Genomic DNA, 12,731 nt, shown 5'->3' on the forward strand with positions numbered 1-12,731 from the left:
GATAGGTTGATTTAAAATCTGATGCGGATATGCTGAGTTTGCCATTTGAAACAAAGACGAGTGTGTTGCAGTGGTGATGCTCTAATGAGTTGTAATATCCATAATGTGTTGTAACAATTGGATGTACAGGTTGTAAAAAAAATATTTAGTAATACAATATAACATGTTACTTGTCTGATCAATGTAATTAGTTATAATTTATGTTCAATTTAGTAACATAAGATATTAACGACGACAGATTGAGAAATTATTTTCCCAATGTCACTACTTTAAGATGCCACAATTCATAGAACCGGTCAACCGAACATAAAAAACTTCAGGTCGATTTGACAGTTTAGTTCAAGTGGGGTTCTTGGACAGTTTGAAGGTTCGAGTCGGGTTCCTGGACGGTTCGACTGTTCGTGTTAGGTTCGATTAGAGAAATCACCTAAAATTTTCCTACTTTTAGGTTCAGCAATTCAAGTCTTACCTAAAGTCCTAAAACCTGTTACTATATATCCATAATATTAACAACCAAACAAACAACAATGAACAATACTCAACTAATAATTCTAATTCCTAGACTAATAATTAAACTCTGAATAAATCACACATAAAGTTATAAACAATCAAAAAATACTACCATAAAATTGATGTTTCAATACACAATCAAACATGTCTGCAGGTTCATTTGAATAAATCGTCCTCGATCGGCTGACTATGATTTTTGATTTTGCCATGTCTGATTGTGTATTGAAAATCATCATCACTCGTGAGTCGTGCAGTCCCTGTTCTGTTTGATCAGTTGACGATTATACTCTTGAAATATGTTCAATTAGGCGGCCTCCTCTCCTCTAATCCGTGTGTTTTTTTAAACATTTTGGGTTGTTTTAAAAAAAACCAAGGGTAGTCATTGTCCAAAAAAACATTGATGTCACTTGAAAAACTAGTATATACATCCTAATATAACGTGAAAAAAGCCTATATTCCCGCGACTTTGGTCGTACTATGCTAAATCCGCCCCTGAATTATGTTAACTCTTAAGACTGTTTAAAATTTAAACCGATCATTACTACATCGTCTTTTAGTTTTTCAGTTTTATCCTAGTAATATACAATATATGATCGTGCAATTATTTCTCCATGAATATTCCAAGGATGGTAGCTAGAGTCTAAAGTAAAAGTTTGGTGCACAACGAATATATCATTTGGCAAGAACCTTATTATATATATATATATATAGCTAGCTAACTACTTCCTTCTCATCAACTGCTTGCCTACTGCCTAAATCACAATGAACTTCACTATGATTCTTGGCGGATGCATTCTCCTCGTGGCAGTTTACTGCGGACTGGACCCATTTAGGTACAGTGCAATCGCTGATTTTCACGACTTTGAGGCCATCAAAGTGGAACTGCCGCCATGGTCTCAAATGCCCAAGGATAAGGACGCTCAAAATTTACTACAAAAGTCGGAGATTAGGTTCTTGAATCAAATCCAAGGACCCGAGAGCATTACTTTTGATCCACAAGGGCGTGGGCCGTATAGTGGCCTCGCTGATGGCCGGGTTGTCTTCTGGAATGGGAACTCTTGGTCTGATTTTGCCTATACATCCCCAAATCGGTAATTTTTTTAACGGCAAATTATTTTTTTATTAAAACCAAACCCCCAGTCCCCTAGTAAGAGTCCTACAAAGAAAAACAAATGAAACACCCCGAACCACGAATCTAAAAGTATTCCATCTCAAAAAAATAATAATTTATTTCATCCAAATGAGCCAGACATGTAAGTTAATGTATTTGTTAATTCAGGTCAGAGATATGTGACCGAAAACCAACAATCGTCGGTTACTTTAAGACTGAGAACATATGTGGGAGGCCGTTGGGGTTGCGGTTTGACAAGAAGAGTGGTGAGTTGTATCTCGCTGATGCGTATTTTGGGTTGCTTAAGGTTGGGCCGGAGGGCGGTCTGGCGACGTCTCTAGTAACCGAAGTTGAAGGAGTTCCTCTAAAGTTCACAAATGATCTTGACATTGATGATGAGGGAAACATATACTTTACAGATAGCAGCACAAAGTATCAGCGAATGTATATTTAATTCATTTTGCATCTTCGTTTTTATCTAAACATATACCACACTAATGATATATGGCGCAAAACAAGTTACACTTACACACATGTTCATTGAGACTTAAGAGGTATCATTTTATAGTCATTTAGTTTTCTTGGCCAACTGTTCCCTACATATACAGAGATATATAGCAAGAGAACGTACGTAGTAATCCAACTTTTGCACCATCTAACTTTGACCCATAGTTGACTTTCTTAAATGTTAAATAGCGGGAATCATTCTATTTAACAATATGTTGACTTTCTACGAAATGCTTAACATTTTCTTTACAAGAGAGATATTAATTTGGTCCTGTAATAGTTCACAAAACACAATTAAAGGGACACCATGTCACTAGACCAATAGGTTTTGGGTAAATCCTTTGTATTACACCTTAAATAAATGTAATGCTATATACATAATAATAATAATAATAATAATAATAATAATAAAATTTGATATATCATACTACTAATTTGATACTAGTATATATTACATATATATGTAGTACTGAGTTTTTTACTTCTATCACGAACAAAAAGAGTTTTCTCATTATCCTTCCCCGACTGTCTGTCATATTGATTATAGATTAATATTGTTTATTTTCAGGAACTTATGCAAGTAGCTTACTCAGGCGACACCAGTGGCAGACTTATGAAATACGATCCAGTCACAAAAAAGACAAGTGTTCTTGTCGGAAACCTCCAGTTACCTAACGGGGTGTCGTTAAGCAAGGATGGTTCTTTCTTCATATTCTGTGAAGGGTCTAAAGGAAGGTGAGCAATGAATTACATGTACCTATTTGCCATTTCCATTGTTCAAAGCAGTTATTAATTGCCCTTGTGATGCAGGTTAATAAAGTATTTTATAAAGGGGGAGAAAGCATGGACATCCGAAGTGTTTGCCATTTTACCAGGTTCCCCGGACAACGTGAGAACAAATGGAGAAGGTGAGTTTTGGGTCGCGATTCACACTCGTCGGTCGATGTACACTCACATATGCAGCCTGTTCCCAAAATTCAGAACATTTTTGCTAAAACTACCAATACCAATCAAGTATCATTACATGATGAGCCTTGGTGGTTGGCCTCATGGTTTGGTTATCAAGTTCAGCCCGGATGGGAAGATAGTACAGGTGTTGGAGGACACGCAAGGTAAAGTGGTAAGGTCCGTGAGTGAAGTTGAGGAGAGGGATGGACAGTTATGGTTGGGGAGTGTGTTGATGTCATTTATTGCAGTATACGATTTGGAATGAATATTATTTCGGTACATTTGTTGTGTGTTTCACGTTCTGCGAGTTGGACACTGCTAGTGAAAGAGTATTGACCTACATATCACGTATGAGGCACGTGTTTCATGCAAGTTCAATGTAGTCGTTTGAAGTTTAGAGTCATTTGAATAAGCTTGAATATGTGTGTCAAGCAAGTGGTGTCTTAGTTTTTAAGAATTCATCCTTGTCTTTTGCATGTTTTATAAGAAGTTTAAAATGTTTGTTTTTTTTCCTTTATCCTGTTTATGTAGTTATTTAAAGCAACTGCATTCTTCAATAAAATCATCAGTTAAATTTTGGGCTTCATACCTTTCGTTGAAACTTTTAGCTGGTATCAGAGCCTTATTTACAATCAATTGTAAGTGAAAGAGATAAGAAGCTAAAGGAGGAATGAAACAAGGATCAACAAGTGAAGCATTATCACTATTAAGCCATTGATAGAGTTACATCGATCTTAACAAAGTATCCTTGATAGAAGCTTCGCAATGACATTATGGGACTCCACGAAGCAAAAGATTTTAAGGCAGTGAGAGAGTCAAGAAGTCTATGTTGCAAAAAGGTTGTAGATATTTTGAAGTTATTGAGATGAACACGGGTGAAAGTATCATCGATTATTTTGCTAGAGTTTTGTCAATCTCCAATCAGACGAGAAGCATTGGACCAAAATGGTAGAGAAAAATCTCATGATTCTCACAGAGAAATACCATTTTGCGGTTGTCTCTGTCAAAAAAACAGATTATCAAGTATAAGGTCAAGGACACTCGAGTTTAGAGGACGGGGGTGAAGGCATACAATTGCTCACTAAAGAGACTGCGGAATGCTTCAAGTGCCATAAATCCGGTCACTTTGAATACGAATGTCCAACTTGGAAGGACACAAATTATGTCTTGAATTCGATGATGAAGAAAAGATAATGACCAAGTTGACGATGAGGATTAGAAGAGGTTCTTATCACAACATAATGAAGAAGACAAAATGCTCATTTGATTTTTACCGGATATGATTGACTGATTGATTGACAGTAATACTCTAAGTATTCATCTTTCTTTCCCTCATGGTGTTCATTAGTACTCTAAGTATTAAATGCATTATAGTTTGTTCTTGTTGTTCGATCTTCAAACATTTTTTTACAATAACCCATAGAACCCTCAAGATGAATGTTAAACCCTTGAAGTCTTAATTGATCCGAGCTTGATATATTCTTATTGAGATTGGGTGTTTAGAACACAGTTGGGATAAATATTCTAATGCAATCTCACCGACTCCTTGTATGAACAAAAAGTTCAAATTTGTTTGTGTTTCCAATCCAAATGTTGACTTCATTTTATGAAAAAATTATTTTGATTCGGTAAAATGACACTTATACTTGAAATTCACACACCATATTTCTTTCCATTTTTTTGGTATTGGTGCCTGCCACGACGTAGATAGCTGAGTTATCCGGTGTGTCAATTTCAAGTATAAGCATCATTTTATCAAATCAAAATGGTTTTCTCATGAAATGAAGCCATCATTTGGATTAGTAACGAGGCCTCGTCACATTCTTTCGTCCCGCAATTTGCAATCAGATGGCCTTGTTCTTGACGCATGTTTCGAGTCTCCATTCGCTTCCCTTTCATCATGTCGCGTGGTTTGGTTGTATGATGGTCTCCTAGATTGTTTCCAGCACCGATTTGTTGGTAATCAAGACATGACTTAACTATTCAAAGTAATGGGAATACAAAGGTTAAACCATTAAAATAGTTATAGGATAACTTGGTAAGTTAATTACAAGAGTAGGGTGAATCGACCGCTTAACAACTGGTTAAGTATAGGGTTATTTAAAATTACTACCACATAATCTTTTAATAATGATTCAGGCAGCTCGTGATACATAGCCTAAATAATATTCCCATTATAAATATAGCAAGGACGGTAGCTAGAGTGTAAACAAAAGTAGGTGTTTGGTAGATCACACGGTCCACAACATTAGTATTATATATATATATCCAGCCGGCCATCTATATCTATATCTATCTAACTACTAACTGTCTACTGTCGTAAATAACAATGAGCTTGGCCGGAATACTCGCCGGATGTATTATTGTTGCGGTGGCAGTATACTGCGGACTGGACCCACTGAGGCACAGTGCAATCGCTGATTTCCCTGACTTTGAGGCCATCAGAGTGGACCTGTCGCCCTGGTCTGAGCTGCCCAAGGACAAGGACTCTGAGAATTTGCTACAGAGGTCGGAGGTAAGGTTTTTGAATGAGATTCAAGGACCCGAGAGTATTACTTTTGACCCGCAAGGGCGTGGGCCGTATACTGGTCTTGCTGATGGCCGGGTTGTCTTCTGGAATGGGAACTCGTGGTTGGATTTTGCCTATACGTCCCCGAATAGGTAATTGGTTGCTTGGTTTCAGATGAACCACACACATTAATATTATTATTTTATTATTATTGTTGGTTGGTTGGTTGGTTGGGTTGGGTGGATTTGGGTCACTGGTTAGAACGGGTTTGGGTCAGGACGGGTTGATGCGGAAAAGGGTTAATTTAGTTTGGGATGGGAGGGGTTCCGGGGTCGGACAGAATGGGTTTTGGGTTAGACCGGAATTGGATTCGGGTCTAAACAGAAATGCTGCTTAGGCGCATTCCGGCGCCATTTATGCTCAATCCGGTGTCAGTTACACATGCGAAGACGGTTACACCGAAACACACGTAACAGAGACGGTTACAAGTGCTGCGTGTTTAATGCTGTTTACGCGTGTTCCGGCATTGGTTATACGTTCAATGCCGTGTTACGCGTGTACCAGGGTCACATTACTCGCATACTGACACCGGTTACGCGTCTGATGCAGCATTCTTAAGTTTGGTGACCAAGATCGATAAACACAAAAAACGAAAGTTAGATCATAAGCTCGATCTCTATAATTTTCATTAGCTCGAAAATTACAATTTTTTAAACTCACAATGATATAACCCACAAGCTCGGGTATATATACTAGTTTAAACATGAAAACATAATTAGACTAGAAAACGAACTCCTTATCATACTCAAATATTAATTAGTAAAAACATATTTAAACAATATTTAATAAATAAATTCCTTGTTGTCCAAGTCATTGGCTCGACTTGTTCACCAAGTGATTAATTCCATGTAAACCAAGTCACGTGCTCAACTTGATTAACAAGACACCAATCCATCATAGGCTCGATGGGTCGGCCCAACGGAAATTACGTCCAATTATGCCACACTTACCAGCACCGGGTTGCACGTCCCGTATCAACCCATTCTGACCCGCTTGAAAATTAACACCAACCCATTCTGACCCGTCTGAAAATTAACACCAATGACCAGCCCAACCCACTCTAACCTGTTTGAAAATTTTTATCAACCCGTTCTGGCCCGTTTGAAAATTAACACCAACCTATTCTGACATGTTTGAAAATTTATCACCAACCCAATCTGGCCCGTTTGAAAATTAACACCAACCCATTCTAATCTGTTTCAAAATTTTTACCAATCCATTTTGACCCGTTTGAAAATTTTCACCAATCCATTCTGACCCGTTTCATTAGAAAGGGTTGACGGAGACCTGTTCTATGTAAAACAGACACCCATCAACCAAAATATGGCCCATATCAACCCAATTTTGGGACTGTGGGTGATACCAAAATGTTCGGTTCGGTACCGGTATTTCGTGTAAAATTCGGGAAATACCAGTACCGATACCGAAAACTAAAAACTTGGTACCGAAAACGCTCATCCCTAGGTGAAAAATGCCAGGCCTAGTTGAAAGTGCATTTATGTTTCAGGTCAGAGATATGTGACAGAAAGCCAACAATCTTTGGTTACTTTAAGAATGAGCATATATGTGGGAGGCCGTTGGGGTTGCGGTTTGACAAGAAGACTGGTGATTTGTATATTGCGGATGCGTATTTCGGGTTGCTAAAGGTTGGGCCAGAGGGCGGGCTGGCGACACCTCTAGTAACCGAGATTGAAGGAATTCCTCTAAAGTTCACAAATGATCTTGACATTGATGATGAGGGGAACATATACTTTACAGATAGCAGCACAAAGTATCACCGAAGGTATTTGTTTAAAACAAGTTACACATTAATTCATTGATATAGTTAGAGTGAGGCCTTTTTGTTTTAGTAAAAATAAACCCATCCATTTTTATTTTTATTTTGTCAAAACACTGCATAGATTTAGAAACAGCATGGACTGATGGGTCTTTATTATCCCTATTGTTTGGGATTTGACAAATTTACATAGGTTTATTCGTCGGATACATTTTTGTATACTACAAAGCGTGTACATTGTGATTTAAATTTCTTGTTTGACTTTAGAATCCAAGCGTAAGTATCAATCAATATGTAGGAAACATATACCACTGCGGTTGACCAATTTGGTTAACAAACTCAGAATTTTCACAATTTGGGTTTTATTAATCTTTAATCACCAGTTTCTTTTCTTATAAAACCTTTTCAATCTAATATAAAGTTGCTTATATTTTATTTCAAAAACTTTTGAGTGGTTATTGTATTCATTGGCTAGCAATAATCTAGGTTAAAGGTTCAAACATCAATTTAATTAAAAGTCATGCATTTCAGTTTAACCGCTCCCGACATGTTAGAAACTACATATATAGTGATTTTAGACTTGAGTTTAACCCTGAACTATATATATTATGACTGTTTATTTTCAGGAACTTTATGCATGTAGTTTTCTCAGCGGACGACACTGGTAGACTTCTGAAATACGATCCCGTCACAAAAAAGACAAGTGTTCTTCTTGGCAAACTCCAGTTCCCAAATGGCGTGTCCTTCAGCAAGGACGGTTCTTTCTTCGTCTTTTGCGAGGGGTCCAGAGGCAGGTGAGCTCGGAATTACCAGTTTGCCATTTCCATTGTTTCAAAGTATTTATCACCCTTGTGATGCAGGTTAATGAAGTATTTTGTAAAGGGAGAGAAAGCAGGGACATCTGAAGTGTTTGCCATTTTACCTGGATTCCCGGACAACGTGAGGACAAATGAAAAAGGTGAATTTTGGGTGGCCATTCACACGCGCCGCTCGATGTACGCCCACATCTTCGGCTTATTCCCGAAATTCAGAACCTTTTTATTGAAACTACCGATCCCTATCAAGTATCATTACCTGATGACTGTTGGTGGTCGGCTTCATGGTATTATTATCAAGTACAGTCCGGATGGGAAGATTTTACAGGTATTGGAGGACGCACAAGGTAAAGTCGTAAGAGCTGTGAGTGAAGTTGAGGAGAGGGATGGGAAGTTATGGCTGGGGAGTGTGTTGATGTCGTTTATTGCAGTATACGATTTGGAATGAATACTATTGTTTGTGGTATGTTTTATGCCAGTTGGACACTGCTAGCACTATGTAGTAATGTTTCTTTTCAGTTAACTGAACTAAATCCGAACATTGATTTCATAATATGGTTTGTCAAATGACCTTATACTTTTAACATTTACATAAGGAAAACTCATCCACATAAGCAAATTTACCATCTCAATTCATGTTTCACAGCATAATGTTCAAGTTTTTGTCTAGTAATATTCGAAAGTAGTTACGAAATCATCTTACTGATCAGGAAAACCCACGAAAAAACAGTTGAGCATTAGTACACGAAGCTTGTACTTTTGCATAACAAAACAAACACTAATGGTGATCCAACATCCAATTCATATACCACTGTCGGATTCACGGGTTTCTTTAACTATTGATAAGCTTCACTGATGCTTGCTAAAACTATTATTCATAGTAGATTGAAATAATTTTTAAAGACGAACCGAAACCTATTTTTAGCCGTTTTGACCCGAACCAAATAATTATTTCAAACAACCATCATGGAAATATAGCAGAAACAGTCTTTAGAACCATCATGGAAACATAGCTGAAATAGTCTTTACATCAATCACAAATATCCACTTGAATTTGAGCTGTTCAAAGAAAAGAAGAAAAAATGGTCTGAAAAGTCCTTTTAGAGCACAATACAATGACTATCTCACCAAATAGTCATTTTAAAACTGAAACACACATTTAACGGTTTCCCAAGCCTCTACAGATTTCTGAAATGTCCCATTTTCCGGTAGACTCGTAGTGAAATGGTGAGCCAAAATCATCATCATCAACAAGTGCCCGAATTGGGCTGGTGTGTGCAGCATTTGAGCTGGAACTAAACAAGTTCCCCAAAACAAGATCTGGTCTTGAATAGATTGGATTTAGATGGGCTTCTTGCTTACCAAATTCCTCCGTTTCATGCTTAACTAATCATCCAAACTTCAACAATCAGATTGATATTCAAAATAAGATATTGTTTTCCACTAATCATAAACAAAATAACTAAAATACAAAGCATAATATCATATTCACCCAACCAAAAAATTAATATCAAATATACCATTCAAAATACTTCAAATTTCATATTGTGTTTATCTAGGTCAGCGGGTAAGATAGAAAACGATAAGCTAAAAAGGCAACGAGCCAAAGCGTGTTTTTTATGCATAATGCCACCTAATTAAAAATAATATTATCATTGAAATAATATGGCATTTTTTAATCATATTTGGCACATTGATTATTTAACAAAAAAAAAATAACACCAAGGCCAAAATTACATGTTTTGACTGAGCTCAGAACTGCAGCAAACCACCTCTATTGTTTTGGGAAATTTTGCACGGAAATAAACAAAACAAGAATATATAATTATAGGAAGAAAAACTTTGAATTTGGTGTTGCAGTAACAGACAAAATCATCAACAAGAAAACTTTAATAGACAATTAGTATTATAACTATTAAATAAAGTTGTTACCTGAAATAGCCTCAACAGACTGATGTTCATCACCTAAATGAGGAGTATATTCACTGAAAACAGAGGCAGCAGAATGACCCAAAGGTGAGCCACCCCAGTCATCAAGCTGAGACGAACTGTCACGAGAAACACTTGAATTATTCAAATTTTGGGATTGTAACAGCACTGCCTCTAACAACCCACTGTCCCTGTCAGCAACCGACTTTCGAATAACAGATTCAAGTGGGGATGAACTACCCATTTGGGTAGAATAATGGATTGAAGGGAGCTCCATTTTCTGGGCCCATACATTGGGCCCAGAAGAAGAAGTGTTGCCAATAAAATAGGCATTGGGATCACCATCAAATACTGGATAAGTACTGGATGTCCGGGCTCGTTTGGGCACGGGGATTAGAAAACTACCATTATTAAGATAACTGCCTGATGGTAAATCAAGGATGTCTGGGTCCTGATTTAGTTCCAAATTCTTGAACTCAACAGGTGGAATTGGGAAGGTATCAGCATTTGGCGAGTCTTCAGAATGTGGTGCATTGAATGTGACCATGTTTTGGGCTTGTTCACTGTCGTTTAGTGTTTGCAAACAAACATCATGAGGGTAAATCGGTAATCCAGCACGCTGTCTTCTTTTGGTTCTTGTGTTCCAAAAGTTTTTTATTTCATTGTCTGTACGTCCAGGTAACTGAAAACAAAACATAATGGGAATTTTAGTAAATAAAGTTGCACACACAAGTTTCCACTAAATATTTCATTTTCTTTTGAATTTCTTAAACAAGCAATAGATTAAAGATGACTCTAAGATCAATCTATTATAAAATCTATAAAATGTAGCATCATGTCAAAAGCAAACTGATCACATTTTTTACATTATCATGGCCAATGCTTATTTGTGGCCCAAGTACATGTTGGGGATATTGATATAAAAAATGTCAAATGTAAAAATGTATACACACACATACACATATTCATAATTTCACATGTATGAATTTAAAATTACCACATCTAACGGAGGCCAATTAATATAAGGCAGTTTTAAAAATCTGCACAAGCCGTAATGCAAATAAGAAACATAGTATAATTAGGAAGGAAAGTACCTCAAGAGCCATGCGTGCCCATTTGTTACCCATCTTAGCATGGAGTTCAACAATCTGGCGCTCCTCCTCAGGTGTAAATGTACCTTTTTTCAGATCAGGTCTTAAGTGGTTTGCCCAACGTAACCGACAGCTTTTACCACAACGAGAAAGCCCAGAATGCTTCTGAACAGCGTTCCAGTTCCCTTCTCCATGTTTTTTCACATATTCCACCAAGATTGCATCTTCAGCAGATGTCCATGGGCCTTTCTTCAGTGTCCCGGAGCTTACTTCATCAGCTGATGGAGAATCCCCACTGCTTTCACTTGTCATGTTGCTCATCTTCATAACATACAAACAAATATTTCTCATCAGTTATTTGAGATCATGACTTCATGTCATTATTAATCTACTAATCCATTAAAACATTTGCCCCGTTACTTGTTTATCTAGTTAGTTTATGACTGGATATGTAATATGGGCCGAAGGCCATGTAATTAAGTCTAAATGTTAAACACTGTCGTTTGTATTATAACATACAAGTGGGGCATGAAACGGTGGTGTACACACCGTTTCATAACCTATAAGTATGATGTTCATATCAAACATACGTTTTAGTCGGTTCTTTTATCAGTTGAACATATAATGACTGATGAAGAGTGAGTCTGTTTGTTTATTCTCAATCTTATTTATGTACTGTGTCTTGGTTTGTTATTAATCATGAAGCCAAAATCCAAGTGAAAATCGACCACCGTCCAACAGTAATTAATATTACATACATGAAACTAACAAACTTGTAAGATTTTGAGAGTTTTGTGATATAATCATTAACTCTGATAGTATTAACAGTTTCTTGTTAAAAAAAAAAAGGAAATATTTAACAAGCAATCCATAAAATAAGCACATTAAAGTTTTAACTTATTATTAAACAATTGATGATAGTTAGATTTCATCATGAATCATACTAATAAATTAAGCACCAGATTTCAGCGAAAGAAAATAAACCAACCTAGTAGTAATATCTTAAATGAGGAAAAGAATAGTGAAAAAAAAGTAACAGAGTGAATTATAAAATTAAATGAAGAAATATACCTCAGCGAAGAAGGCGGCAAAACAATAATAATAATGTGAATTCGTAATAATAATCCGGCATGAATCAATAAAGAATTGAAACAGGTTGGGCGAAATCGAAGAGAGAATTGAAATTGGTAAAAGAAACTCAGTCGTACGAGTGACCTGGATCTGGCATCAATCAAAACAAAAAGAAAGAAAGAAAGAAAAACGATGAAGAATGGATGAAAGAAGCAGCAATATTAATATTAATATTAATATTAATATTAATATGAAAAGACCTACGAACCAATCATACAGAGAGAAAGAGTAGCAGCTTGGGCCTACTCCAGCAGGCTGCCTGTCACCCTCAGGTTACTTTTACTTTTTACTTTTTTACTTTACTTGCTTTTTCGCCTTTTAAGCCTTCTTTTACTCTCACTCA

At 36.7% G+C, this 12,731-nt stretch overlaps 3 protein-coding genes across 4 annotated transcripts; 2 read left to right on the plus strand and 1 right to left on the minus strand.

Annotated features, from left to right (window-relative positions):
- The first annotated feature begins 1,266 nt into the window (after positions 1–1,266).
- Positions 1,267–3,530, plus strand: LOC143605431 (protein STRICTOSIDINE SYNTHASE-LIKE 3-like). Its single transcript, XM_077081540.1, has 4 exons — positions 1,267–1,601; positions 1,790–2,067; positions 2,701–2,863; positions 2,939–3,530. Exons 1-4 carry the CDS (start codon positions 1,273–1,275, stop codon positions 3,339–3,341), a joined length of 1,173 nt encoding a protein of 390 aa, XP_076937655.1. The 5' UTR covers positions 1,267–1,272; the 3' UTR covers positions 3,342–3,530.
- Positions 3,531–5,377: 1,847 nt separating this feature from the next.
- Positions 5,378–8,790, plus strand: LOC143605430 (protein STRICTOSIDINE SYNTHASE-LIKE 3-like). The gene is made up of 4 exons (XM_077081539.1): positions 5,378–5,737; positions 7,153–7,428; positions 8,049–8,216; positions 8,283–8,790. Exons 1-4 carry the CDS (start codon positions 5,406–5,408, stop codon positions 8,683–8,685), a joined length of 1,179 nt encoding a protein of 392 aa, XP_076937654.1. The 5' UTR covers positions 5,378–5,405; the 3' UTR covers positions 8,686–8,790.
- A 443-nt stretch (positions 8,791–9,233) lies between these two features.
- Positions 9,234–12,432, minus strand: LOC143605433 (transcription factor MYB97-like). Of its 2 annotated transcripts, XM_077081542.1 has the most exons (4): positions 12,329–12,432; positions 11,261–11,578; positions 10,170–10,848; positions 9,234–9,623 (listed from the first exon to the last, which is right to left on the minus strand). In XM_077081542.1, the coding sequence occupies exons 2-4, from the start codon at positions 11,576–11,578 to the stop codon at positions 9,397–9,399; spliced, it is 1,224 nt and encodes a 407-aa protein (XP_076937657.1). In that variant the 5' UTR covers positions 12,329–12,432; the 3' UTR covers positions 9,234–9,396. The 2 variants fall into 2 exon arrangements, with proteins under 2 accessions (XP_076937657.1, XP_076937656.1); XM_077081541.1 differs by lacking the exon at positions 12,329–12,432 and having other exon boundaries at positions 11,261–11,888.
- Between the last annotated feature and the right edge of the window lie 299 nt (positions 12,433–12,731).

This window comes from Bidens hawaiensis, unplaced genomic scaffold (genome assembly GCF_021521415.1).
Source record: "Bidens hawaiensis isolate Kalapana, Puna unplaced genomic scaffold, B.hawaiensis_p1.1 tig00069345_1, whole genome shotgun sequence".
NCBI lineage: Eukaryota > Viridiplantae > Streptophyta > Magnoliopsida > Asterales > Asteraceae > Bidens > Bidens hawaiensis.

Bases quoted from the DNA above. Each gene is read 5' to 3' on its own strand.
- LOC143605431 (XM_077081540.1), top strand. From the start codon at position 1,273: ATGAACTTCACTATGATTCTTGGCGGATGCATTCTCCTCGTGGCAGTT. The intron at 1,602-1,789 runs GTAATTTTTTTA...TTGTTAATTCAG, and splicing joins GCCTATACATCCCCAAATCG to GTCAGAGATATGTGACCGAA. The intron at 2,068-2,700 runs ATATTTAATTCA...ATTTTCAGGAAC, and splicing joins CACAAAGTATCAGCGAATGT to TTATGCAAGTAGCTTACTCA.
- LOC143605433 (XM_077081541.1), bottom strand. From the start codon at position 11,608: ATGAGAAATATTTGTTTGTATGTTATGAAGATGAGCAACATGACAAGT. The intron at 10,849-11,260 runs GTACTTTCCTTC...TTTTGTTTTCAG, and splicing joins GGGCACGCATGGCTCTTGAG to TTACCTGGACGTACAGACAA. The intron at 9,624-10,169 runs GTAACAACTTTA...TTGGATGATTAG, and splicing joins GTCTGTTGAGGCTATTTCAG to TTAAGCATGAAACGGAGGAA.
- LOC143605430 (XM_077081539.1), top strand. From the start codon at position 5,406: ATGAGCTTGGCCGGAATACTCGCCGGATGTATTATTGTTGCGGTGGCA. The intron at 5,738-7,152 runs GTAATTGGTTGC...TTTATGTTTCAG, and splicing joins GCCTATACGTCCCCGAATAG to GTCAGAGATATGTGACAGAA. The intron at 8,217-8,282 runs GTGAGCTCGGAA...CTTGTGATGCAG, and splicing joins TGCGAGGGGTCCAGAGGCAG to GTTAATGAAGTATTTTGTAA.